This window comes from Adiantum capillus-veneris, chromosome 7, assembly GCF_014529385.1.
Source record: "Adiantum capillus-veneris isolate H3 chromosome 7, ASM1452938v2, whole genome shotgun sequence".
Lineage (NCBI taxonomy): Eukaryota > Viridiplantae > Streptophyta > Polypodiopsida > Polypodiales > Pteridaceae > Adiantum > Adiantum capillus-veneris.
In genome coordinates this window covers 150629380-150656833 of record NC_140937.1, presented here as the reverse complement: position 1 = coordinate 150656833, position 27454 = coordinate 150629380, and the positions used below count along the sequence as shown (strand labels likewise).

General features: G+C 45.6%; 1 protein-coding gene across 7 annotated transcripts in view; it reads left to right on the top strand.

Annotated features, from left to right (window-relative positions):
- Window positions 1–27454, top strand: part of LOC147454806 (uncharacterized) — a 185805-nt gene that overhangs the window by 74853 nt on the left and 83498 nt on the right. For all 7 annotated transcript variants that reach the window (XR_015188699.1, XR_015188700.1, XM_086516645.1 and 4 more), the window contains exons 6-8: window positions 17016–17220; window positions 17294–17344; window positions 17433–17597. Coding sequence is in view for 5 of the 7 variants with exons in the window: in XM_086516645.1 (XP_086372771.1) it covers window positions 17016–17220; window positions 17294–17344; window positions 17433–17597 (421 nt within the window). In the remaining 2 variants the exon portion in view is untranslated. The remainder of the gene's footprint in view (window positions 1–17015; window positions 17221–17293; window positions 17345–17432; window positions 17598–27454) is intronic.

The following is a 27454-nucleotide window of genomic DNA, read 5'->3' as shown; positions in this document are numbered from 1 at the left end:
CCATTGGGTAAGTGCGAAGTTAAGTCAAAGATTCCCCTAACTTTGGGGCTTTCCCCCTCCTTTGTAGGGTCTCTTTTTGACTCAAGCGCCTTACCCCCCATGCATAGGAAGCTTCTCAAGCACCTTCCTCATCAAGTATGACAAGCACCTCAGGCACCTTAGTCATCAAGCACGACAAGCACCTTAATCAGCAAGCACGACAAACACCTCAAGCTTAGGTCGGGTTCCCACCTCAAGCTCAGCCCTAGCTTGCCTAAGGTCAGAGGACTTTCAACTAACTATTGGAGGTCTTTACTGATGCTAACTGTAAGATCTTTTAATCTCCATTAGATGCACGTTGCTCTTTTATAGACTACATCCTTTTGGAACCTTATTGAGATGTAACCATCTCTCCTCTTGGTTCCCTTCTGAGGCAAGTCTAGAAGCACTTATTGCACATTGCTCTATGATAGACCATCTTCTTTTGGTTCCCTATTGAGATGCAACCATCTCTCCTTTTGGTCCCGTGTTGAAATAGGTGTAGAAGCACATGTCTCTATTCTTGAAGCGCATTGCTCTTTGATAGACCATCTCGTTTTGGACCCCTATTAAGATGCAACCATCTCTCCATTTGGTCCCGTGTTGAAATAGGTTTAGAAGCACTTGTCTCTATTCTAAGTCTTGTTCCCGTTTATTCTCCCACATTAAATGATCAGTTTAATATGAGAAAATCATTTGGTAAAGTTAGATATTATATTTTATGACATTACCTCTCTTTTGAAATCATAGTTGTCCTCGACTATGAGGTAGAGAAGATAAAGCCTAATCATTAGTCCATGTTTTTTAGCGGGTAGAGAATCCTTTTTTACCCTACGACATCATTCCAAGACGGATGAATAATCCATTTGGTGCTTGGGAGATGTAGCTACCGCAAGCATGTCTGCTCTTTAGTCCATATCATACTTCCAAGGTAGAGTGACAAGTTCTACTTGGTGTTTGTGAGACGTCGTCACCACAAACATGATTCTAAGTATGCATACTCTTTAAATTTGTGCACAATAAAAAGAGAACTAGTCTTATAAGATAAAAACATTTTTCATTTAAAATGCATTTGCATATGCTTACTTTAAAGTATCATTGTAAGCATTGACCAGGTTTATATTATCCTTAAGCTAGATTCCATGCATCCATTTAGCATCTTTAAAAGGATAATTCTTAAACTTAATAAGATATCGTGGGATAATCTTACCGTTTCTTAATAGCTTGTCTTCATGTCGTAGGATAGACTCAAGTTGAAGTACTTCTTGATCTTCGATTTTTGGAGGGTCTGCAACTATTGCTTCTTTTGATGACGCTCCTTTGTAAGGCTTACGTAGGCTCTCATGGAAAACATTGTGCAGCATGAGCCAATGGTTGGGCAACTTTAATTGATAAGCCATCTCATTGATTGACTGAAGAATTTAAAAAGGACAATAGTATCTTTTTGCTAGTTTAGCATAATACTCTTGGTGGCCCGTAGGATTCTTGCCCGTAGTATACCTTAGACGGGTTTTGAGAAACTTTACAGTCATTTTCCTTAAAGGCTAAGGCTCTTTTGTGCTTGTTAGCAGCAGCCCTTTTTGCCTTTCCTGTGAAATAGATATAACCATTTTAATCTTTGGAAAAGATTCTTGTAAATCTTGGCTATATTCATCCAGTAGCGAAGATCTTCCCATGTACTTTAAGTAGTAAGGGACTTTTGGATCTTCCCTCTTTAACCTCGAAGGGTGCTTTCCTCATAGAAGTATGTATAATGTCATTGTACGTATACTCTATAAGAGGTAGGTACTTCTCTAATTGAAAACGTTGATCTACGTCCATGACATAGGCTTTTAGTAGATTCAAGAATCATTAGATTAGTTATTTCGCTTTGGTCATCCGTTTGTGGATGATAAGCCGAAAGAGACGTTTAATCTACTTCCTAGGTTCTCAAAGAGACCCTTCCAAAAATTACTGGTCATTCTCGGATCTTTGTCCGACACCATGGATGTTGGCAAGCCATGATACTTGAATATTTGAGATCTGAAGTGGATTGCCGTTTGATGTGCCTTAATAGTCTTTTTGACGGACATAGAGTGTGTTTTCTTGCTAAGCCTGTCGACTGAAATAACCCAAGTTGCTTCCCTCGATCAAATTTCAACTTTTGGTATACCAGTCATTTTGAAACATACTCTTGTATGTTTACTTTTCACGATAGACCAACGGAAATACATTTCTACTCCTCAAAGAGTAGACTATGGAATCCCTCTTTGCCCAGCATAAGGAGAAGTATGGGATTTATACATGACTTTCTTATTGTACGGGTGATTAATACATAGCCTATTGCCGTTTGGAAGATAGCCATCCTTCAAGGTGAATGGTTCTTTTTTCTTCCCTAATGCAAAGGCTGTACTTACATACTTAAAGTCTCGATCAATAGCATACTCATCTATCATAAAAAATAGATCATTGTGAGTTGCTATAGACACCACATTTACCCTTGGTCGTTGTGAAAGTGCATCGACCACTTGATTGTGCTTGCCAGCAGTGTGAGCAATATGAAATTTAAATTGCAAAAGAAAATTTGCCCATCTCATTTGTTTGTCGGAGAGCTTGGTTTGCGTCATGAAGTTCTTGAGGCTTTGTGATCCATTCGTAGGATAAATGGAGTCCCCAAGAGATAGTGTTTCCACGTGTTTAGAGCATATAGAATAGCTAGTAGCTCTTTTTCGTATTTGCCCAATACTCACTTATTGGAGTTGAGTCTTTGACTCTCCTATACTATGGCATGCCCTTCTTGAAGCAAAATAGCTCTAAGGCAAGCACCACTAGCATCATATTGGACCTCAAATGGCTTTGAGAGATCTAGTAGTGTGAGCACACGTTGAGAGATAAGCTTCTCCTTAAGCTTCTCGAACTTTTGTAGTCCATGAATACTTAACGTTCTTTTTCGTTACGTCATGTAATGGGCCTGCTATTAGCAAGAATTTTTTCTACGAAGCATCTATAATATGCACACATACCTATGAAGCTTCGTACCTCCTGTAGATTCCTTGGATTAGGCCATTCTTTTATTATCTCTAACTTTCTTGGATCCATACGAATGCCATCTTTAGAGATAATGTGACCTAAATATTGAATCTCTTGTAGGAAAAATTCACTTTTCTTTTGATTAATGAAAAGCTTATTCTCTCTCACAGCTTGAAAGATTACCTGGAGGTGTCGCTTGTACTCCTTTAGAGAATTTGAATGGCTTAAAGATTTTTGTCTATCATGAGTATGAATACATTTGGAGCATTTGCCAGGCCAAAACTTGTATTTTATCAAATAGATCTTCTACCCGTGGCACGAGAAATCTATTTTTGATAGTGATCTTATTTAGTGCTCTATAGTCGACACACATGTGATATATGTCGTCTTTCTTTTGCACTAAAAGCAATGGTGAACAAAATGGAGAGGAGCTAGACCTCACCATCCCTTTTTCTACCAATTTATGCACTTGCCTCATGATCTCCTCTTGTTGAGCTTGTGAAACTTGATAAGGAGGCTTGTTAGGCGCTGAGCTTCCTGGTAGGAGCTCAATTGGTCATCATCCCTAGTTTTGGAGGTAGCTCACTAAGGATGTCATCAATGAAAACATCTTGGAATCCATTTAGGAAATTAGACAACACTAATTCCTCTTGATTCCCTTTATTGCTACTTGTAAAACCATTGGAATGATTTGCAGATTCTCCAACAAAAATCATATACGCAGAAGAAGAGCTTTTTATGGCCTTACCAAAAGCAAGCGTTTTACCAGGGATATGGTGTTCCCCGACTCATTAGCATGTATGTACATGCTCTTTTCCCTATAGGTGGAGTAGATTCTTCTTTCAAGGAACTTCATGTTGGAAGCCATGTGGTTAAACCATGGTGCCCCATGATAACATCCTCATGTTTGAGAGGTGAGATGAAGAAATCCTCTTTGTCCACATAGCTTTGGACATGAAGCCTCAATTTTCCAATTAAGGGAGTAACTAAGAGGTCTTGTCCCTTGATAGCTCCATCGGATTTCAATGTATCTCCCATCAAGTGGGGTTGTATTCCTAGCTTGGTGGTCAACTCCGTGGATTTGAAGTTGTGAGTTGAAACAGGGCCAAAAAAAATAAAGGCATCATGCTCTTGCATCTTTCCCCAAGCATAGGAAAGAGGTGATCCTTTGTAATGAGCATCCTCTTTTGGAGCTTCAATAGTAGAAGCTCTAGAGTCTCATTGTGCGCATTTCTTTTGGGGCAAGAATGATAACCATGTCCTTGCTCCCCACACTTAAAACATTTGTGGTCCTTGCAAAAAGTTTCAAGCTCTTCAGGAGAGAGTTTATTTTTCCCTTTGTAAACTCATTTCTCCTTGGACCGATTGTTGTTGTTGTTGTTGGAATGGCCTTGGGAAGAATTTTGGGCATTAGTTTTTTCCTTTGCATCACTTTTGTCTTTATTTTCCTTGGGCTTGACATTCCGTCTACCCCCTTGATGGAAATTGATGCGCGAAGCAACCATGGTATGGTGGATTACTTCGGTGATAGAACCAGGCCGTTGAGAGTTGACATACTCGGTCATCTCTTCAGGTAATCCCGCACAGAATTGTTGCTTTTGCTTGGCAAAGTCTATCTTTTGAACGACAATAGCTTTGAGATGTAAATCCCAAAACTTGTCCACATATTTGTGGATAGACTCATGAGAGAGAAGCCTCAAACTCCGCCATTTGGTGAGCACTTTGCCCTTTGCATTGCTTGCAAGGAATTGCTTCATGATGGAAACTCGTAGAGTTTTCCATGTGTTTGGAGCTTCGCCGTTGCCACGAAGGCTAGCCCACCATTGACGTAGCTTGGAGGACTCCGTGAAGCCCTCGTCTCCAAAGGCTGCATCAAATTGTTGGATGAAGGCCAATACTTTGTCGGTAGCACCAAAGGTGCCATCATAGGTAAGGAAAGAGATACGCTTTCCTCCCTCTTTCACCTTCTTGAGCTTTTGGGACCTTCGCCATGTAGGGTAAGATTTGTGATGTCCTCCCCTCTTGTATTCTCTAGGAGAATTAACTATTGCTTTCGTCAGAAGAGGAGGAAGGTGGAGAAGAAGGAGAAGAGGGTGACCTCTTTCTTGTCCTTTTCTTTCTTTGTTTCCTCTCTTCCCTTTTTGAAGTGATGAGGAGAAGGACTATGGGTTGATTGTTTCCTCTTGGGAGGAGTTGTGACAATTGTATAGTCCGCCGTCTTCGTGGAGCCACATCTTCGGAGGAACTTAGGGATTCATTACTTTCTTGTTCTTTGGATTCCTCCTCTCGTATGGGAGAGAGTCTTCTTTTGGGGGTCTCATCAAGAGGCCTCCTAAGCTCTCTCTCTCTTTGAGAGGAAAGGAAATCCCATAAGCACGAAGTTGTTGAGTAACTTCGGCTTGCAAAGAGGGGTTGCCCATAGCTTGTTGCAACCTAGTAACAAGATAATTAACAAACATGGGGGACATCATCATTAGCACCTTCATGTGCAAAATCAAAGTTGTCAATGTTCATTCTACTCTCTTGGTTATTGTCAGCCATGTTAATTAAACTTATGTGTTTACTTAGTGTATGCTTTGGCAATTCAGAACCTTAGTTGCTACTTCTCTTAGCCTTTGAAAATAGGCACTTAAGTATCTACACCCACGGCTTGAATTGGTCAATTATAGAGAGTAGTGGAGTGGGTTTAACAAAGCAGAGTTGCTGAGGGATAGCTCCTTTCGGACTTCTTATGGATCAATAATGGTAAAGCCGTAGGCAAGTCTAAAAAGACTCCATTATTAAGACCAAAGCTCCCGAGGTGTGCACCATATCCCACATAGTGGGCTCAAGAAAACCGCTAATAGATCCCAGTCCCACTTACCCTAATATAATTAACAAAATCAACCATTGCTACTTAAAGACCTCTCTTCTTAAGCAAGAAAAGAGAAACCAAATGCTCTGATACCAATGTAATGGAAATGGCCTATGAACTTTGAGAGTAGCGGAATTAGGGAATTAGATAAAGCACTTCTGTGAGATTACTTTGTGAGCATAGCGGGTGAACTTAATTGATGGTAGCAACTAAACATGGTACTTAGTTATCTTGGCATGATCAATACTTTTGTAAGAGAGAGAGTTTAGAGAACATGACAACAGTTGAAGACCGGATTCATACGGAGCCGGTCCCCCCTCCAATAGGCATTTGTATTATAGTTTCTCCCATAAAGAGAGACTTGGTACAATACAATCTTTGTGTTCCTTGTGACCTAGGTGATGCAGTGAAGATGGAAAGCTTCATGCATCACGAGCATAACATAAACTTTGTAGAAAGCATTAACTATCCCAAGCCTCGGTCCCAAGGCCTCAAACACCTTCGAAGGTGGAGAGAGCTAGCGGGGAATGAGGGTAGGGAAGAGGAAGAAGAATCATTCCATAGGAGAAAGAAATAGTTCCTCACTTACCATCACTCTTCTTGCTAGCATACATAATAGCATAGTAATGAAGATGGAGAAGATGGCAAGCTTAAGCATTGAAGCATGGCTCTTGGTTGGATTTGCATTCCATAGCGAAGAGTGTTGGTGTAGGATCTCACTTCTCACAAGCTTGGAGAAGGAGGTGGATTTCCTCTACTTTCACCAAGTGAGAATCAATCCACAAAATGAGTGTGTGAGAGGTGTATATCCTCCCAGCACACCCCTTGCTTTTTGGAGCGAGTTCTACTTTTTGCTTATACCTCAAGCTCATTGGACCCCTCTCTCCCTAGCCAATCATATGCACCATGCATTTCAAGTACATGCGTAGTCTTTGTACAAGTGTCCTCCTTACCCCTTAGAGAGAGAGAGGTTGAAAATATCTAGATATTTTGTTGAATGGAACTAGAAGCTCATTGGACCCCTCTTTAGCCCAACCAATAGCATTGAAGCACACCATGTGGCTAAGCATATGGAGAGTCTGACATGTGTCCCATGTGCCTCTTGAGAAAAGGGTGCCCTTTGGGTGAGTGGGAGGTTAAGTCAAAGATTCTTTTAACTTTGGGGCTTTCCCCCTCCTTTGTAGGGTCTCTTTTTGACTCAAGCACCTTTCTCATCAAGCATGACAAGCACCTTAAGCACCTTAGTCATCAAGCACGACAAGCACCTCAAGCACCTTAGTCAGCAAGCACGACAAGCACCTCAAGCTTAGGTCGGCTTCCCACCTCAAGCTCAGCCCTAGCTTGCCTAAGGTCATAGGACTTTTAACACTAACTATTGGAGGTCTTTAATGAAGCTAACTCTAAGGTCTTTTTAAGTTCCATTAGATGCACGTTGCTCTTTGATAGACTACCTCCTTTTGGAACCTTATTGAGATGTAACCATCTCTCCTCTTGGTCCCCTGCTGAGGCAAGTTTAGAAGCTCTTATTGCACATTGCTGTTTGATAGACCATCTCCTTTTGGACCCCTATTGAGATGCAACCATCTCTTCTTTTGGTCCCGTGTTGAAATAGGTCTAGCAGCACATGTCTCTATATTAACTCTTGTTCCCGTTTATTCTCCCACATTAAATGATCAATTTAATATGAGAAAATTATTTGGTAAAGTTAGATATTGTATTTTATGACATTTTATGCCTCCCGTTCCGTGCCGTTTCCGTTCCGGACCCCTCGCCATTCCCCCGTTCTGCAGGGGATCTCGTCGCCGTTCCCGTTCCGCGTTCCGGGTAACTATGTATCACACAAGTAGCTCACAAATGAGTCATTGGTCCTGTTTGGGAGGACTAACTCGAGACTTGGACAGTTCACATTGGTTCACAAATGAGTCCATGGTCTTGTTGATAGGACTCACTTGAGATGTGGCCAATTCACACTGGCTGGCCATTTTCATGATCTCTAGGGATAAAACATTTCCAGCCTTATGTTTAAGTGCTTCAACAGTCTTTTGGAGCCGGGAAAATGACTCTAGAGCAATCTTTTGGGCTCCCAAGCTGCTATGGGCTTGAGTAATGAAGGTATAATATCTCTTATATCTGGGAACCCTTTGCAAACACTCGTAGGATGGCCTTAAGGTTGGGGGCAGCTATTGCTATCTTCTTGAAAGTTGTCGCTGGTGGTGTGGCATAAGCTGGTGGGTCTCACCTTCATTAGGATGATGCCCTATATCTTGGAGTCCTTGGTCTCGCAAGGGACCCCTAACAACACCGTGAAGAGGCGGCGTCTCCAGCTCTCTTCCTAGCATTTCCATGCGTCGTCGTTTTAAGGCTACTGTGCATGTGTGAGCCACCAAATGTGTGCATGCGTGTGCGCGCGCACGCACGCCTAGAGAGTGGTAGAGATTAGATAGGGATTTGATGACATTCTACATTCACATTTTCATATTGTCCGCTTTGGACTTCATATGTCACATTAGATCCACATTGGATCCATCTACCCATCACATCAAGGCTGCACAACCTTTCTACAGTTGGTTCTGATGCACGAGTCATCAGAATGCTGTAGCCATTTTTCTCATCGGGAGAAACTGTTATACTTAAAGGAGGGGCAGTCGGCCATCTCCTATCATGCCTTAGTCTCTCCATGGAGAACCAAGGTGGATAGGATGAAGGAATTTTCTTTTTTCCGCTAGTAGTCCCAAGGAACTACTTTGCGAAATGCGTGTGTGTCGTGTTAGTCGTTGTGAACTACCATTTCCTGTGGCTACATACTCACTACTACGATCCATAGTCACCACCTGAAACGGAAATATAGAAACGGAACCAGGAAAACCGGTGTTTTGGAGTTTCGACCGAGGAAACGATCAAGAAAGGATGTTCTGAAGGTAAAAAACATAAGATACAAACAATTTGATCCCATGACCCCGACATATGATGCTCACATAGAGCCGCACTAAAAGCCCAAAAGCCACGAGTGACACAAATGCCTTTTGAAGGTACACTGGCTTGTAGTGTGGGCCACTTGTATTCGATGCTTCGTCCATGTCCTAGAGAGTCCTCTCATTGCTTATGAATTTGTCCCCATGCTCGTATTGGCTTTGAGAGCTGTTTGTGGCCCTATGTTGCGTGGGCCTTTTATCATGCTTTGTGACTTGGAGTGTCACAATCTTGGTCACCTCCAAGACGGGACTCTGACACGACACACGAGAGAATCACTTAAAATACTTCACAACTTTAAAATCACAATTCAATTTGGTCGACACGGCCCGGCGTAGTTCCTAGCCCAGAGAGATTGGCCCCAAAGACGGGTGCCCCTTCTTTCGGTATTTCTTTTGTATTAATGCTTGATCAAAATACAACTCCCGCGGGTCCTCGACTCTCAGACTCTGTGTCCAGATGCTCTCAAGAGTGAGGCCCTAAAGGTCCTTTTATTCTTACAAGGGATGCCAAAAGCAAAGCCCCAAAAGCAATTAAATTCAAAAGCAATGAGTCCCAAAAGCAACTGATCCTCAAAATCTGCCAAAAAGCATCAACGTAAATCCGTACATGCTGCCACGTCATCAGCCAGCGCAAAAAGCGGAATTTCGTACAGTCTGCTACGTCAGCCTGCCAGCGCGTTTTGCAGGGGTCGGTACTGCTGCCATGTGGCATTGCTGCCGTATTGCCATGTCAGCACATCTACTGTGTTGAGTGTTGCTTCATGACTTCTGCAGCTTCCCGGTTCTGGTCTCTTTTATCCTTGAGGAGGGTGGAGCCGGTCTTTACTACTATTTGTAGTATCACTCTTTGGGTTGTGTGGAAAGCCTAACGCTTACATCTTAGATTTGGATTACCCTCTTTGACAGAGGTTATTGTGACAGCCTGCTTATCACCCACCTTGCCAACTGGGCTATATGTTTTCTGTATGTCTCAGTGTGCTTTCCATAGCTTTATATTGTTTGATTGGTCAGCTGAATGACCTTTTTTTTTTTCCGAGAAAAAGATCCTTCTATTAGTTAATGAAAACTGCCCATAGGGCTACATCCACCTCTGCAAGAGAGGGCTACAACAAGCATGATGGGGAGACTCTCCCAATGAAAAAACAGCATATATACAATGAGGCTAAATCAAGAGATGGGAGGAGGGAAGAGCCACACAGGTGGACAGTAGTGCCATCTGAGCACCCCCTGGACTATGGTGTAGAAAGGCCCAGGGCGCTAGAGTCGAAGGAAAGCCTCGCGACGCTCCCGCATGCGGTCGGAGCTGCCCTGTAGTCCCTCAAGCTGTCCTCTGAGAGTATGGATCAGCTCTAGCCAAAAGTCACGAACAGTCTCTTCTGGTGGCACAGGGCGAGCCTCAAAGATGCGGAAACAGCGGGCCCGCTATATGAACCAGAGAGCTAGGCCGCTGATGAGCTCCCAACACTCCTCTCTCTCACTGCACCACTCCTGTGGAGTAAGCTCTGTAGCAGGCTGGAGTGTAGGTCGCCCCCCCTGCATCACTATCATCCTGCTGGTGGAAGATATCTCAAACTCAAGTGCCGGGCCCGTGAGGGTGGACCAAGCCGCTACCCCCCAAGTGTACTGTCGAGCCGTGGAGAGGGTAGGCATCAGCCGAAGAACTCGTAGCCACACTAGCTGGGCCGAGGGACAGTCCCAAAGACAGTGACACTGACTCTCCACCAACTCGTCACAGGCTGCACATGCGGCCGAGAGACCACTATGCACAAGCCAGCTCCCTACTGTTGTGGCTCTGTGTGCAACCAGCCACTGGAACAAAGTGACGCGCCTCGGCTGTCTGGAGTCCCACAGCCTCTGCCAAAAGGCTGCCAAGAACTTGACTGTGAGGCCCTCCTCCTTCCAATGACGTGCTGCAGAGCGGGGCGGGCCTCTCTTTGTGATGCAAGTATATGACGTCCAAGCCGAACAGTGTACTGAAAAAAGGGGACTCCTGGGCGGTCTGCAGACGAGAAGGGGTCCCTCCATAGCCACTCACCAAGATCCCACTGTACTCGTGCCAGTGGACAACACTCCCAAGCCCATAGCCTCCAGTGTCCAGTCTCAAGAGCTGCTGGGTCAGGGTCTATGATGCAAGTCCTCCCAGAGATGCCCACAACTCGTATCCTCTGGAAACAACACTCTGCTACCTGCGGGGCCTCTACTGCAACTCGCTGTAATCGTCCCCCACCCTGACGCTCGAAGAACAGGGCTGGGACAGTCTCTGAGCAGGCCCTGACTGAAATGAGAACCTCCAGTCGTGTGAAGGCTCCCATCCACCGGGGTGCTACTGGCTCGAGAGGCGTGAGCCACTCAGCTGGAACTGACTCTGAGATGTCCTGACACATGCTGTGCACCCCTCTCATGCCTTGTAGCTGGACAGCCTGTACCTCCTCTAACAAACCTGTGAACTCTAGCTAGTCACCTAGAGAGCGCGCTGGACTTGCTGCCATGGGACCCCAAGGAACATGCGGCCGACTCCCAACCAAGTGGCCTCTCTGAGTGCTAACCATGGGGTTCCAGACGAGGGGCTGCCGTAGGCGCTCCTCCGTGCACGTCGACTGTCTCTGCTCTAGGCCACGCCGTAAGAGCTCCCAAGATCGAAGCAAACTCACAGCGAATCGGTCTTCCAGTCTCCTGCTCAAACCAACTTGGCGCAACTCTATAAAGATCCATCTGGTCGAAGGTTGCCAAGGGTCTCTTGACTGAGGCACCCTGGCACGTAGCCTCTGCAGCAAGAACTCCTTCCAGGGCTCCTCGCCTGGAAGAAGTCCTCTGACGACGAACTTCCCAAGAAGGGCTGTGCTCTGCTGTGCAGGATCAATGATCCCAACCCCTCCCTGAGAACAAGGAAGTGTGATGACCGACCAAGCCACCTTGGCTCAGGAAATCTGAGTGTCACGACCTGACCAAAGGAAGTTCCTGATCAGCCTCTCCACCTGGCTGATACAAGAACTCGAGAAGATCCAGCAAGAAGTGATGTACCACATAGTCGCCAACAACACCTGGTTGGCAACTACTACTCTACCAGCCAGCGGAAGTCGTGCCGAGCTCCAATTTAATAGCTTTTTCCTGATGGAGAGGAGAAGAGGAGCAATCTGCTGCTCGGGGGACAAGTCCAAACCAACCTGACATCCCAAGTACTGAACTGCAGTCCCTAGAGGAATCCACCTGAAACCCTCTCCCGGCATCCAATCTGGCACAGGAGCACTGCCAACCGAGAAAGCCACTGTCTTTCTCCAGTTGATCAGTGCGCCCGATGCACAGCTGAAGGTCTCCAAAGCCTGCTCACATCTGTGTAGATTGGCCTCCTGGCCCTCTTAAGTACAAGGCTGAGTCGTCGGCAAACTCAGCGTGCAGAAGCTCATCTCCCCGTATAGGGAGTGCTAGGCCCCTCACACCAACCTGCTGTGACACCAAAAATCTGCTCATCGCCTCGGCATAGAACAGAAAGAGAAAGGGGGCAAGAGGACAACCCTATCTGACCGATCGTGTGAGCATAAAGCGCTCACCTCTACCTCCTGCCAAAAGCACCTGACTGTGAGCCTGTCTGTACAAAGCTGGCACCCCTCTGATCCAAGCATCTGAGAAGCCCATCCTGCGTAGAGTGCCTTCTAGAAAGTCCCAGTCAACTCTGTCGTATGCCTTCTCAAAATCGAGAAGAAGAATCACAAGGTCCTCCCCACGGAGCCGTGCCAGGGCAAAAGCCTCCCAGAAAGTGAAGATGTTGTCAAGGATACTGTGTTCCTTGACAAAACCTGTCTGAGTCCCATGTATAAGGCTCTCCAAAAGTGGCTGAATCCTCAAACTTAGAGCCTTGGCAAGAATTTTGTAGGCTGAGTTGAGGATGGTGATGGGGCGCCACTGCCGAATCTCATCCAAGGAGCCACTCTCCTTTGGAATGAGGTAAATCAGGCCCTCACTCATGCTATCCGGCATCACTCTTGTGTGCAGAATGTACTGAAAGGCACTACAAAGATCTGGGCCAAGCAGGTCCCAGTACTCCAAGAAGAAGCTGGGAGTCAGCCCATCCTCACCTGGACAGCTACCACGAGGGAGGGCCCTAAGAGCCGTCTGCAGCTCCTCAAGCTGAAGAGGCATCTCTACCCTCTGGCGCATCTTCTCAGTCACAAGACAAGGCATTTGAGCCCAAACCTGCTCCCTGCATGCATCCTGTCACTTTGAGTGGGGCTCGCTCGACAGTAACTCACGGTAAAAGTCAGTAGCAACTGCACGCATATCCTCGGGCTCACAAACAACTGACCCATCGGGTCTCCTCAACTGATTGACCTTGGCATGGGAGTGCCGAGGTCCCACTGTCTCAAAAAAAGCACCTGTCTCTCTGTCACCCACCTGAGTCCATTGAGATGCCTGTCGGTGAAAGGCAAACTCATGACGCCTCTCCTCTGTGCAAGAAAGCTCCTGTCGAGCCTGCTGTAACTGCTCCTCCAACCATGGACTGTCTGGATGCTGCTCTTGCATCCTCTGTAGTGAAGCAATGCCTCGTCTGAGACGCTGCTCCTCCTCTCTCGTTGCAGCCCGTCGAGCGAGAGACTCCTGGAGAAAGAAGTGGCTAAGCTGAGCTTGGCCTAGGGCCACTCTGTCTGCAGGTAGAGCCTGGCTGTCCATGCCCTCTGTCCAGAGATCCTCTACCCTCTCTCTAAGTGCTGAGTCCAACAAGACCCGCTCTGGGATGCGAAGCATCGTGCTCCCACTCCTCTGCCTGTCTGCCACTGTGTCTGCCACTGTGAGGATCACTGGTGCATGGTCCGAGAAGGATGTCCCTGCCAGGATGACAACTGATCCCCCCAGGTCACTGAAGTGGTCGCTAGTGTAGAAGCGATCTATCCGCCAAAGATTCACTCCTCCCACTCTGCGGTCCGACCTAGAGAAGGCAAGACTCTCTGGAGGCCTCACAAAGCCAGAATGCTGCCATGTATCCGAGACCCTCAAAGTCATACACAACCTCTCCCAAGCTGCTAACTCGACTCCATGCACAGTAGCATGGCTGGCTTCGATGCTGTCAAAAGGGTCCTCCAACATGTTGAAGTCCCCTCCTACACACCAATGGTCAACCTGTGGCAAAGACTCAACAATCTATGACCAAAACTTTGCACGAGCACTCGCCACATTCAGCGCATAGATGTTCAGGAAGCCCACAAGGCCACCCTGAACCTGCATAGTAATCCACTGAGCTCTGCCTGGCACAATAATCCCTCTGCCCACAATGGCCTGCTGCAATGAGTCCGCAATAGTCATACATACCCCACCCTGGATGCCTCCAGGTCCAAAAGCAGCTGACCAAAAGGTATCATATCGTCCACGCATAATCTGACCACATCGCCGAATGCGGCTCTCAGACAAATGGTGCTCCTGAAGCATAAGGAGATCAATCTCTCCTCCCACAAGGCAACGCTGAAGCTGTTGACACAATCGGCCCCGCTGTCGCTGAAACTGGGGCCCACCTAGTCCCTACACGTTCCACGAGACGATCCTCATGGGGAGCGAGAGAGAACAGATGTTGCCGCAACAGTAAGACGGGCTATCTTCGAGGCAGGCTTGGATGGGGAGTAATCCGCATCCGAGCGTCCTCTAGATAGGCGAGACTGCAGTGAGTGCCTAGCCCAAGCCCAAGCAGAGCGAGCCGTGCGTAAAGCAACCTCCTTTGTCCAGGAGTCCTCATGAATGTATACATAGCAAGGCAAACACTGCGTATCAGCAAAAAAGGACACCACAACGTGCCTACATCCTGCTATGTCTGGGGGTGTCACCGCAAACTTGGCCAGTGGCCACAAAGTCTGCAGCAGATCTGTAACTCCAAGTTCTCCCATGTGGTGAGAGAACTCGAGAACCTGTGTATGCAACCATCCCACCACTGAGTCAAGGGACCACTCTGTCTCGGTCCTACCATAGAGGGGGAAGGAGAAACCAACTGCCGAGTCCAAGGCGTCTGTCCCCCTAGCGGCGAGGAACAAAGCATGGACCCTGAAGCAGGCTGCCTCGTTGTCTGCTGCGGAATCGCCGAGAAAGCGAGTGAACCCGTAATCGAAGAAATCCCAGCGGCGACGGAGGTCAATGCTCGTCAGACCACGAGGGATAGCTACAAGGGAAGAAGTCTGAATCTGCAGAGGGTGCCGCAAGAAGGGCTGACCCTCTCTCGCTAGGCGACTCGTGGCAAAGGCGTTGCCAAGAGATCTCCTAGCCGCCGGCGAGGGACCAGTCTCCTGAGTCGACTGTGGTACTGAAGCAAGAGGAGGGGGAGAAGGAGCAGGGGGGGGTGGAGGGGAAGAGAAGCGGTGTGGGGTGACAGAGGCAGGTGGGCGAGGTGGGGAGGATGAGGAGGAGGGGAACTCTGAAGGTGGGGCGGCTGGCGAGGGTGCAGCGGAGGTGGAGGTTGGCGTAGGGGACTCCTCCTGCTCAAGAGGACCAAAGCGGTTCCCCGTGGGAACCCAATGCTGCTGAGAAGGCACCCGAGGGCCACTCTGAGTGCCAGGCTGTCGCTGTGGCCCCTGGCGTCGACGGCCACGGGCCTGCTGCCACCCCTCATCCGCTGGAGCCCCAGGCTCAGAGGGTGGCTCTGAATTTGTGCACTATGCCGCTGGCTGTGGCTGTGGCCCAGCCTTGGCAGGCTGGGGCTGAGGCTGAGGTGCAGGTCGTGGCCTCCTCCGTGGACAGGCCTTCGTAGGTGGCCCATCTGCCTGCAAATGAAGCACTGGTTCTGGAGACCCGAGTACTCCACACTCTGTCTAAACCAACCCCCACTCACCCGAGGCAGAAGGATGACCTTCGGGAGCGTGTGGGTATCTCTGACCAAAACTCGAACCTAAGGGATGCCAGCCGCCTTGGTAGCTACTGATGCTGCCGTACGAGGTGTCTCCAGGACAGTCCCGATGGCGGAGCCAATCCTGGAGAGAAGTGGAAGGTACTCCCTCCGTAAACCCCGGAAAGCAGACTGAAATGGAGATGTCTGCCTCCTCTACTAGCACATCCGAAGTCGGGTCAAAACCATGTCGCCACTGTCGAAAGTGGGCGCGTGATGCTCGGATGGCCAGTGGACTCATAGCTATGACCTTGGAAGCCATCTCGGAGGTCTCGAACTCGATCTGGTAGTACCCCCGTCCGAGAATCTGGACATCCAAGATCTTGCCCACCTCTGCGAGAAGGCGGGCCTGGAGAAGGTCTCACAGCTCTCCTCTGCTAGGACAGGTGCCGAGAATTTTGCAGATGACCGAAGTCGCCTGCAAACGCTCAACCTCAGCGGCTAGGCTCTCTTGCTCTGTCGGCGATAGAGCAAGTCGAATGGTGGGCTCAGCGGGGTCGGGCGAGGGGGCTTCGGATGAGTCCCTCTGTGGTGGAGCTGGAGCCTCCATCTGTGTCTACTGCTGTGACGAAGAAGCGGACGGTCAAGAGACACTGCAATCGAGCACGCCGAGCACTGTCCGAAGAAACAGTGTTGCAGAGCCAAGTGCAGGAACCTTCGGGAATGACGAAGACAGGGGCGTTGGTGTCGAGGCGTATACCAGCAAGCTGAAAAAACAGCCTACAGGTAGGCGGAAGGTGTAAAGAGAACAGGAGCCAGTGGGGTGAGTCGGAGGGCTGAGGCCAAGGGGCGGGCAGGTGCAGCGATGGCGAAAGGAGCACGAGGGCAGGCAAATGAGGGGGGTGGCGGGCAAGGGCAGCGAGCGCGAGCAAGGGGGGTGTGGGCGGGCTGGGGCAGCACGGGTGTGCGGGAGCAAGAAACGGGGGGCAGTGGGCAGCGCGCGGGGGGTGGAGCAGGGCCTCGCGAGCTACGAGGGGGGAGAGGATGTGATGGCGGGGGGGGGGGGGGGGTGAGCACTAGCAGCAGCAAGCCTTTTGCGACATCCTATCAATAGCCTTCTTTACCATCTACGTAGTAAAGAAAGCACGAGTGCATGGTCATGCCTCTGTTGAATCTGGCAATCAGCTGAATGACCTTCTGCAGCTCTCTTGTGGATTGAACTACAGTCACTGCTCACCAAAAAAAAAAAAGGAACTGATGATATGATTTGTTCATGATTTTATCCTTGGTAATGAGAAGTGGATCGTTTTTGCTAGGTTTGATGGTGTGTATTAATTCTGTGAGCTCTCAACAAGTTGTTTTGCAGGTACCTTCTGTATGCAGTGATGCTGCAAATCTGGATTTGAAGTGGCATATGATTGATAGGTCGGACTCTTCACCCACTGCCAAAAAAACCTCAAGGAAAAGATCAGTTGAGGCTGCCAAAACCGACTCACCCATTGGTCGGTCTGCTCATAGCCTTGTTGCACATAATCAGGCTCTTTATATGTTTGGTGGTTATGGAGGGGAAGGTAGTTCATTATAAACTTCTTTCTGACATTACATTGCATACTTCTATTTCAATTGAATCTCTTGCTTTTGCAGGCCTCACGTTTGCGGATCTGTTTGTGTTGCGAAAGTTACCGAAGTTTGCTGGTAATGCACTCTGCTGTTTTTTAGACAACAAATCTTATGAGTAATAGAATCATTGTTCTGTCACTGCTGTGTGGCTTTGTTTTTCCAGAGCTAGAAGTCAGAAAACGGAAAATGGCTGGTCAGTTGCTTATGGAGGTTACTGATAGCATTGAGGAGAGAGGAGAGGAGAAAAAGGACAAGGGCTGGGGCTGGCGAAACACCAAACATCCTAAGCCACATTCTGAAAAGCAAGCAGATCGCTGGGACGACTCAGGTAACTTTCAACTTCCGAGGTTTTGTTGTCAAAACAACCAAAGGTGCTCTTTTTTTGTTATTTTTTGTGATTTCTGTTGCATTATATTTGGGCTGGGACCTTCAACCCACCCACAACTCTTTGAATGCTATATTTGCGTTTTTGTGTATTGAAGCTTTTAGCAAATTGTGACAGTACATTCTTCAGGGAGAAAATTTCTCGGATGAGCAAAAAGAGACGTATTGTGCTTACATAGTTAAAATTTCTGCATGTGAAAATTTGAACCACAAGGGGGCTATGCTTAGATAGGGAAATAGATTATTTTATTTGAAAGTGCCAAGCGACTGTTTGCATCCAACATTCAGATGACACCTTGAAATTCAAGAATAGGTCTTTCTGTACTTAAGTCATTTGGAGCGCAACATATTCCTTGACATATCCTTGGTAGCTTGTATAGGCACGAGGATAGTCTGAGGCCCTGTGAAAAGATTTTGACATGATGGAGGTGCAGGCAGAGTGTCTTGGAAGACCTAGAACTTGCAGATATGCCTTGCTATACTTCAGATTCTTGCTTCATGTCAGGGCACATCACTATATTGTATGGATGGGGAGATCTGGAGCTTGCGATGACTTTAGAATTTTCTGGCTAAGTTTTGAGCCATGGACATTTAAGGCCTCTTCATTTTTTTGCATGTACATACATGGGTTGTGGAGTTTTTAGATTTATGCTTCCGGCAGCCTAATCTTTAGCTCTATGGAGTCTATTTAGCACTCACCTACTTTTGGAATATGGAATCGCTGCATGCAACCTGAATAAAGAGGGGCAGAGGTCACATTAAGTGTGCACAAAACTGAAAAGAAAAGCTGCATCAGGGTAAAAGCCCTTCCCTAACTAGCACTACTTTTGGTACCAAAACAGTACTCTTGAATGTCCCTTTTCTAGATTTGAATGAAATGCTTTGTGGACCTTGCCAAGGATTGGGAAAAATTCTTTTGACATCAACCAGAGTACTTTAATAATGGCTTAAGCTTATTATGATAAAGAATTGGAGCGCATAAAAATACTCTAGCTAGGTTTGCACTATCTGTTTTTCAAAATATGTGCCATAAGCTTAGAAATGAAATGATATATTAACGTCTTCAAAAAGGCCAAAGTGACCTATGAGACTAAAGAGTTTTCAAATGGTGAATTTGATACAATGTTTGTGTAAAAGAATTAAAATATGAGGCCTAGAAAGAATATGCAGCCTATTTAATTATACTAAAGCTTCGATCATGTTGTATATACGTGTATGTAATCTAAATAATGTTGAGGAAATAAGTAATGACGTTTACAAAATGCACAAGCAGGAGATTTTCTTTGATTGCAAAACCTATGAACCTTAAATATCTACATTTTTCATTGGGATATTTGCTGTAAAATTTGGCACAACTTCAAAAATTTTGGTCATTATCACTAAATTACAGTAGCTAATTGTTTCATCAGAACGCCATTGGAGCATCTCAAACGTATATGATCGTAGGACGAGAATTCAACATCTTTGAGGAATTATGCTTGGTGAAATATTAAAATGTGACTAGACGTTGATAGACCGCTTTCGGCTTTTCTAGAGCTTACGATCTTGATGAAGCTGAAAGTAATAATGAGGCCGAGTATCTTACGCTTTTTCTTGGGTTGAAGCAGTGTGTTGAGTTTGGATTGAAGAGGGTATTGCAAAAGGGGATGCATTGCTAGTCATGAATCCGTTTTTTGGTTTGTGGAATGTTAAGAAAGACAATTTGAAGAAGTGGTTCTATGGCATCAAGAAGCTTTTGCATGAGTTTGAGAAGATACAGTTTAAGCATGTTCCTCGTGAGCAGAATAAAGAAGCTGATGAATTGGCTAGGGACAAGTTGGATGCCTTGGTAGCTCCTTTAAAAGTCAAGGAAGCCTTGTATGCAGGAATGGAATCATTGCAAGATGTAGAAGTATTTCTTGGTAAAGGGCAATGTCCAGAGGGCATGTCAAAGGTTCGGCGTAAGAGAATAGTTACAAAAGCAAGAAACTACACATTGGTAGGTGAGGATCTCATGCAAGGATAGCATTTTGAGAAAAGTACCGTACAAAGAAGAGATAGGCTTGATTTTGGAGCACTGCCATGAAGAAACAGGCCATCAAGGCAAGGATCAGGATGTCTTTCGTATTTTAAGAGCAAGTTATTGTTGGCCCTGAATGATGAGAGATGCTTATTTTTGGTGCAAGTCATGCCATGAGTGCCAAGTGTTTGCAAATCGAAAGCTTTTGGCTTAGCCTCAAAAAGCTATAATGTCTTTTGATGCATTTGCAAAATGGGGCGTGGATGCTGTAGGTTCAATGCAAAGAACCAACAATGGCAAAAGGTATATCCTTGTGGCTGTGGACTATTTGACAAAATGGGTGGAGACAAGAGCGGTAAAAGATGTAACAACGCGAAGAGTGGCATCTTTTTTGTATGAACTGGTGTGTTGCAGGTTTGGAGCTCCTATGATTATCATTTCTGATCGTGGACCAGGGTTGAAAATTCCGCATAGGCATTCTTCTCCTTACTACCCACAATGCAATGGGCTTGTTGAAAACTGTATTGGGCAAATTGTAAAGATGCTATCAAAGTATGCTAGAAAGCATCCTAAAGAGTGGGACTTGGACTTGGAAAAGTGTTTGTGGGCTTATAGAACTGCGTATAGAGTGTCGACATAGTTTACACCATATGAGCTTGTTTATGTAAAGGAAGCTCTTATGTCCATATAGGTGCAGTTGGATGTCTTGAAATTGCTGTGCAGAATGCAAGGTTTGCATAATGACAAGTTGTAGGAAAGAATTCTTTCTCTAGAGTTGTTGCAAATGAATAAAGAGAAAGCCAGTGATTCTTATCTTCAACAAGCAGAGATAAGGATGGAGAAAATGAATAAGAGGCTGCCAGAGAAAGAGATTAAAGAGGGAGATTTGGTGATGAAGTCTGACTCTCACTTGGACTTTACTTTTCAAAAGAAGTTGAGGGACAAATGGTTGGGTCGATACAGAGTGAAGTATGTATTTCCTAATGGCACATATGAGTTGGAAAAATTGTTAGGGAAACGTTAATGCTATAGAATAAATGGTTATAGATTGAAGAAATATTTTGTGAGGGATGTGGTTCCAGATACAAATAGTCTCTTGGTTGAGCGTAAATGCTCTACTTAGAGGGTAGGCAATGATGATAGACCGCTTTTGGCGTGTAGAAAGTATCGTATATATGCATGGTCATATGTACAGAAAGATGTAAATGCATGCATTTGGAAGCTTTGCAAAGTTCTTTCAAGTTTTAAAAAAGATGCAACGTGTACACATTGTGAATAGTCAGGTTCGCGTGCCAGCAATTGGGCACATGTACATGCCTGGATAGGGTATCGAGGCCTTGGATACGGTTCTTGGTAGCTTCTTTTGGCTCTAGGGAATGTTTTTAAGCTTTCTAGAAGGTAAATAATGCAATTGGGAGGTGTGAGCACCCTCGTCATGTCGGAGAAGTTTGACACATGTGGTAACTATCTATTTACAGTGCCTAATCTGCGGTGATGCGTGCACCGGCCGAAAAGTGGTAAAAAATGGAATGTGGGGATGTGGCAAAGGACTTTGGGTATCAAGGATCAAGCGTACAAAATTTGGTGAATTTTGGAGTCCGTTTTGGGTTTTTCTCGCGAAAAACGCTTGCGGAGGGGTTAAAATTGCCAAAGTCGGGCTAAAAAAGATAAAAAAAGGTGTGAAAAGGGGGTAAATTGCCACATCACTCACGGTACCGTGAGTGTTCAAGATGAGGGAGAATTTTTGAAGCCAATACACAGCACTTTCACCTCTCTGTGTGTGGCAGGAAGCAGGGTTCCTACAGGTGGTCTAGTGCAGTCCCGTCGCGTTTGTGTCTTGTTTTCGAGTGTGTAGAGGAGTGAATGAGAGCTTTCTCTCTTCAATTTTGCACTTGGGAGAGTCTATGGAAGTTCTGACGTTTCCATGGATGTGTGTATGCGAGGAATTGAGGGAAGAAGGTGCAACTTTCTACAAGACTATGTGACCCTGTATCGGTGCCATTAGGTTTGGCGCTACTCCAAGGAGTCCAACAGAGTGGAGTTTGGTGAGGCCTTTTGTGGTTGGAGTTTTTGAGTTTTTGATGGTTTTTTTTGTATATTTTGGTCACCATCAAGTGGGATTTCAAGTGTTGATCAACTCGACTCACCTTGTAGTGTCTGCGGGCAGGCAAGGGCTTGTAGGTCGAGGTGTTTGGAGTTTGAATTGAGCTTGTGGGTAGTTGTTTTATTGAGCTCTTGAGTGGTGGTGTGTGTGGGTTGGAATTTAAGTAAATTCCTTGTGTGGTGTTGAGTTGTCTGGGTATGTGAGTGTGCCACGACATCTTTTGCTCCATCATCCTTTGCCCATCCAAGTGTAAGGGAGAAGGTCGATCAAGAGGAGCCTGCTACATTTGAAAGAGCTGTGCAGAGACCAAGAGCAAGAAGATCAAGAGAAGGTGGGAGCAAGGCATGACACATGCTGAGCCAGTTGAGGTGCAACCAATGGTCCCTGTGGCAGTGGATGATAGGATGGAGCGAGTGGTTCAAGGCCCGGATCCTGTTACAGCCCGGGTTTTGCATGATCTTGTTGGTCAGTTGCAAGAAGTAAGAATTAATATAATGAATAGGAACCAAAGAGAAGATCGGCCAGCTGGGAGAGGTAGGCGACAGAGGCTACAAGGCAGATGCTACAATTGTGATGAAGAGGGTCACTACGTCCCTGATTGTCTTGAGCCACCTAGAGAAAGAGGAGGGATATACCTCTTATATGGACGTGGTTGAGAGAGAATAGAAGAAAATCATCAAGAGCGGACACTAAAAGCAGCGCCGCCGCAACAACAACCACAACCGTTGCATGCAAATGGAGAAGGTAGGGCTATCAACATCATTACCCTTGAGCATCAAGGTGTGGATGTTCTGGCCAATAAGAGAGCTAGGCATGATAGAAAAAGAGAGGGGAACAAGAGCAAGGAAAGGGAAGGCTAAAGTAAAAGACAAACCAGAGAGTAGTAAGAGGCGATGAAGAAGGAAAATAGGTCCAAAGGACTACCCCCTTGGCCAAGGTGTTGAAGACTATGATATTGTCGACGACATACGAAATCAAAAAACCAATATATCTTTTGGTCAGTTGGTGGCTTTGAACGCTAAATTGAGAAGACAGTGGACCAAATGTGTGAGTACGCGGCTTCCTTCCAAAAAGGAAAAACATCAAAGCATGGTGTCATCCTTGAGGGTTGGTCACCCGATGAATACGGTGCCAATAGTTGAATCTATGTTGGGAAAGAAAACAGAAGTGCAAGCATATGTGGATGGTCGTGCCCAGGTGCGTGTCATGACCGAGGCTATCATGAAGGAAGTAGGTATCAAGATGTCAGTGAATGCTTCAATCCATATGAGGATGGCCAACCACAAAAAGGCAAGGTGTCGGGATAGCTAAAGATGTGAAGAAAAAGTCTTGGGGATTGAGTGCTTGGTTGATTGCTATGTGATGCAAGCGGGTGAGAATGCTTATCCGATCATTTTAGGGGGGCCATGGCTTATAACCCTTGGTGCTAAGCAGGATTGGGGCATGGGCTTGATCACCATCCCCGACCAAGAGAAAGGAAGGACCATTGTCTACAACATGAAGACACAGGAGAGCCGTATACAGCCCCTATTGGAGATACAAAATACAGATTCGACAGAAATTACGTCATATGATAGTGATGCTTCGTCTACATCATCAGAAGAAAGTATAGAGGAAGGCTTGATGTAGTTATGTCTGATTCATTTGGGATAAGTGTCGAAAAGGAAGCATTGATGCATGAGGTGAAGGTCAAGGAGGAGAAGAATAATACAAAAGCAATCGTAGAGCTTGCCAAAGTGAACGCAAGGAGCATGCTAGGAGAGGACTTGACAGAGAAAGAAAAGGAGGAGTATGAACGCATGTTCACGGAGTTTCCAAAGCTATTCGCCACTGAATATACAGAGTTACAAGGAGCTAAAGGGGTCGAGCATAGAATCATTATAAAAGAAGGTGCCAAGCCAAAGGTTCAAAAGCTTAGGAGGCTGGGGGATCATTCACGAGAGAACTTCGTGAAGAGGTGACGAAGCTTTTGGAAGCAGATTTCATCTTCGAGTGGAGGAGTTCGAATGGGTCTCTCCAGTTGTTATTGTGCCCAAGAAGAACGGAAGATTTAGGATATTTGTTGATTTCAAACCTTTAAATGCCGGCACAAAAAGGAATCATTATCCACTACCCTTCCTAGATGAAATCCTTAATCAGGTTGCAGGTCATGAACGTTACTCAATCATGGATGGATTTTCAGGCTACTTTCAGATCTTGATAGCGATTGAAGATCGATTGAAGACGACCTTCATTACTCCTTGGGGTTGTTTTGCCTACAAAAGAATGCCTTTTGGGTTGGTTAATGCATATGCTACCTTCCAAGGATGGAATGAATAGAGTGTTCGGTCCCTACTTGGTTAAGTTCATTCGAGTTTTCATGGATGACATTGGATGTTATAGCTCCAGGGTCACACATTTGGAGAAGTTGAGGTTGAGTTTTGGGAGGCTTTAACAAGAGGGTGGGCAACTCAACCCAAAGAAGTGTAAGTTTGCTCATGCCAGAGTCCATTTACTAGGACATGTGGTTTCCCAAAATGGAATAGAATCCGACCCACAGAAAGTTAAGGCTTTGTTGCTTATGGATCCGCCCAGCAACACAAAGGATTTGGCATCATTTGTGTATAAGCTCAGGTACTTGTCATGTTTTTTTGGAATGCTATGTCAGTATGTGTATCTTCTCAGAAATTGAGTCAAAGAGTTCAAGGGTTTGAGTGGAATGAAGATATGCAATAGGCTTTTGATGGTGTTAAGGAGGTATTGTGTGCATTACCAACAATGAGTCCTCTCGACTTGCAATCGATTTTCTGTGTATCTATTAGTGTGGGGTCAATAGCTTTTGGGTCGGTTCTCTTACAAAAGCAAGGAAGAAACTTTAAGCCAGTCTATTTTGAGAGCAAAATGAAGAATGTAAGCGAGTTATCCTACACAGAAATGGAACAGTGGGTCTTTGCCTTGGTTCTTGCTTGTTGGAGGTTCAAAACCTATCTGTTGCCCCAAAAGTTCTATGTGCTCACCACACCAAACCTTTTGCCGGATGCAGTACAACATTTGAAGCCTAGAAAGCGCATCTTAAAGTGGACTTTGGAGCTTCAAGAGTATGAGTTTGAGCTTAAAGTGGATCATTCTGTTAAAGCTTACTTGGCGGACATAGTGGTACACAAGGGAGGGGAGCTTCCATCTTACCCAAGGGTTGACAAGAATGATCATGAAGACGAGGTAGATATTACAAATGCGTATACAATGATGTTTGACGGTGCATACAGGAAAGTTATTCAAAAGGCAAGAGGTGGGATAGTCATTAAGAACCCAAAAGGCGATTTAATCTGTTCTAGAGCTTACAATCTTGATGAAGCGGAAAGTAACAATAAGGCCGAGTATCTCTTGGGTTGAAGCAATGTGTTGAGTTTGGATTGAAGAGGGTCATTGCAAAAGGGGATGCGTTGCTAGTCATGAATCGGTTGTTTGGTTTGTGGATTGTTAAGAAAGACAATTTGAAGAAGTGGTTCTATGGCATCAAGAAGCTTTTGCATGAGTTTGAGAAGATACAGTTTAAGCATGTTCCTCGTGAGCAAAATAAAGAAGCTGATGAGCTGGCTAGGGATAAGTTAGATGCCTTGGTAGCTCCTTTAAAGGTCAAGGAAGCCTTGTATGCAGGAAGGGAATCATTGCAAGATGTAGAAGTATTTCTTGTAAAGGGCAATGTCCAGAGGACATGCCAGAGGGTCGGCATAAGAGAATAGTTGCAAAAGCAAGAAACTACACATTGGTAGGTGAGGATATCATGCAAGGATAGCATTTTGAGAAAAGTGCCGTACAAAGAAGAGATAGGCTTTATTTTGGAGCACTGCCATGAAGAAATAGGCCATCAAGACAAGGATCAGGATGTCTTTCGTATTTTGAGAGCAAGTTATTGTTGGCCCTCTATGATGAGAGATGCTTATTTTTGGTGCAAGTCATGCCATGAGTGCCGAGTGTTTGCAAATCGAAAGCTTTTGGCTGGCCCTCAGAAAACTATAATGTCTTTTGATGCATTTGGGGCGTGGATACTGTAGGTCCAAATGCCAAGAACCAACAATGGCAAAAGATATATCCTTGTTGCTGTGGACTATTTGACAAAATGGGTGGAGGCAAGAGCGGTAAAAGATGTAACAACGGAAAGAGTAGCCTCTTTTTTGTACGAACAGGTGTGTTGCAGGTTTGGAGCTCCTATGGTTATCATTTCTGATCGTGGACTAGGGTTTGAGGGAAAACTTGTTGCTGCTCTCATGGAGAAATTGAAAATTCAGCATAGGCATTCTTCTCCTTGCTACTCACAATGCAATGGGTTGGTTGAAAACTGTAATGGTCAAGTTGTAAAGATGCTATCAAAGTATGCTAGAGAGTATCCTAAAGAGTGGGACTTGGACTTGGAAAAGTGTTTGTGGGCTTATAGAACTGCGTATAGAGCGTCTACACAATTTACACCATATGAGCTTGTTTATGAAAAGGAAGCTCTTATGCCCATATAGGTGCAGTTGATGCCTTGAAATTGCTGTGCAGAATGCAAGGTTCGCATAATGACAAGCTGCAGGAAAGAATTCTTTCTCTAGAGTTGTTGCGAATGAATAGAGAGAAAGCCAGTGATTATTATCTTCAATAAGCAGAGATAAGGATGGAGAAAATGAATAAGAGGTTGCCAGAGAAAGAGATTAAAGAGGGAGATCTGGTGATAAAGTATGACTCTCGCTTGGATTTTACTTTTCAAAAGAAGTTGTGGGACAAATGTTTGGGTCCTTACAGAGTGAAGCATGTATTTCCTAATGGCACATCTGAGTTGGAAAAATTGTCAGGAGAACGTTTGCACTATAGAGTAAATGGTTATAGATTGAAGAAATATTTTGCGAGGGATATGGTTCCAGATGCAAATAGTCTCTTGGTTGAGCATAAATGCTGCACCTAGAGGATAGGCAATGATGATAGACCGCTTTCGGCGTGTACAAAGGAGCGTGTATATGCATGGTCATATGTACAGAATGATGTAAATACATGCATTTGGGAGCTTTGCAAAGCGGTTTCAAGTTTTAAAAAAGATGCAACGTGTACACATTGTGAATAGTCAGGTTCGCGTGCTAGCAATCGGGCACATGTACATGCCTGGATAGGGTATTGGGGCCGTGGATACGGTTCTTGGTAGCTTCTTTTGGCTCTAGGGAATGCGTTTAAGCTTTCTAGAATGTAAATAATGCAAGTGGGAGGTGTGAGCACCCTCATCCTACCCGAGAAGTTTAACACATGTGGTAACTATCTATTTACAGTACCTGATCTATGGTGATGCGTGCATCGCCCTAGAAGTGGTCAAAAATGGAATGTGGGGATGTGGTAAAGGACTTTGGGTATCAAGGATTAACCGTAATTTTTTTTTGTGAATTTTGGAGTCTGTTTGGGGTTTTTCCCGCGAAAAATGCTCGCGGGGGGTCAAAATTACTAAATTGGGCTAGAAAATGGTAAAAAAAGGTGTGAAAAGGGGGTAAATTACCACATCACTCACGATGCCGTGTGTGTTCAAGATGAGGGAGAATTTTTGAAGCCAATACTCGGCACTTTCACCTCTCTGTGTGTGGAAGGAAGCAGGGTTACTACAAGTGGTCTAGTGCAGTCCCATCGCGTTCGCGTCCTATTTTCGAGTGTGTGGAGGAGTGAATGAAAGCGTTCTTTCTTCAATTTCGCACGTGGGAGA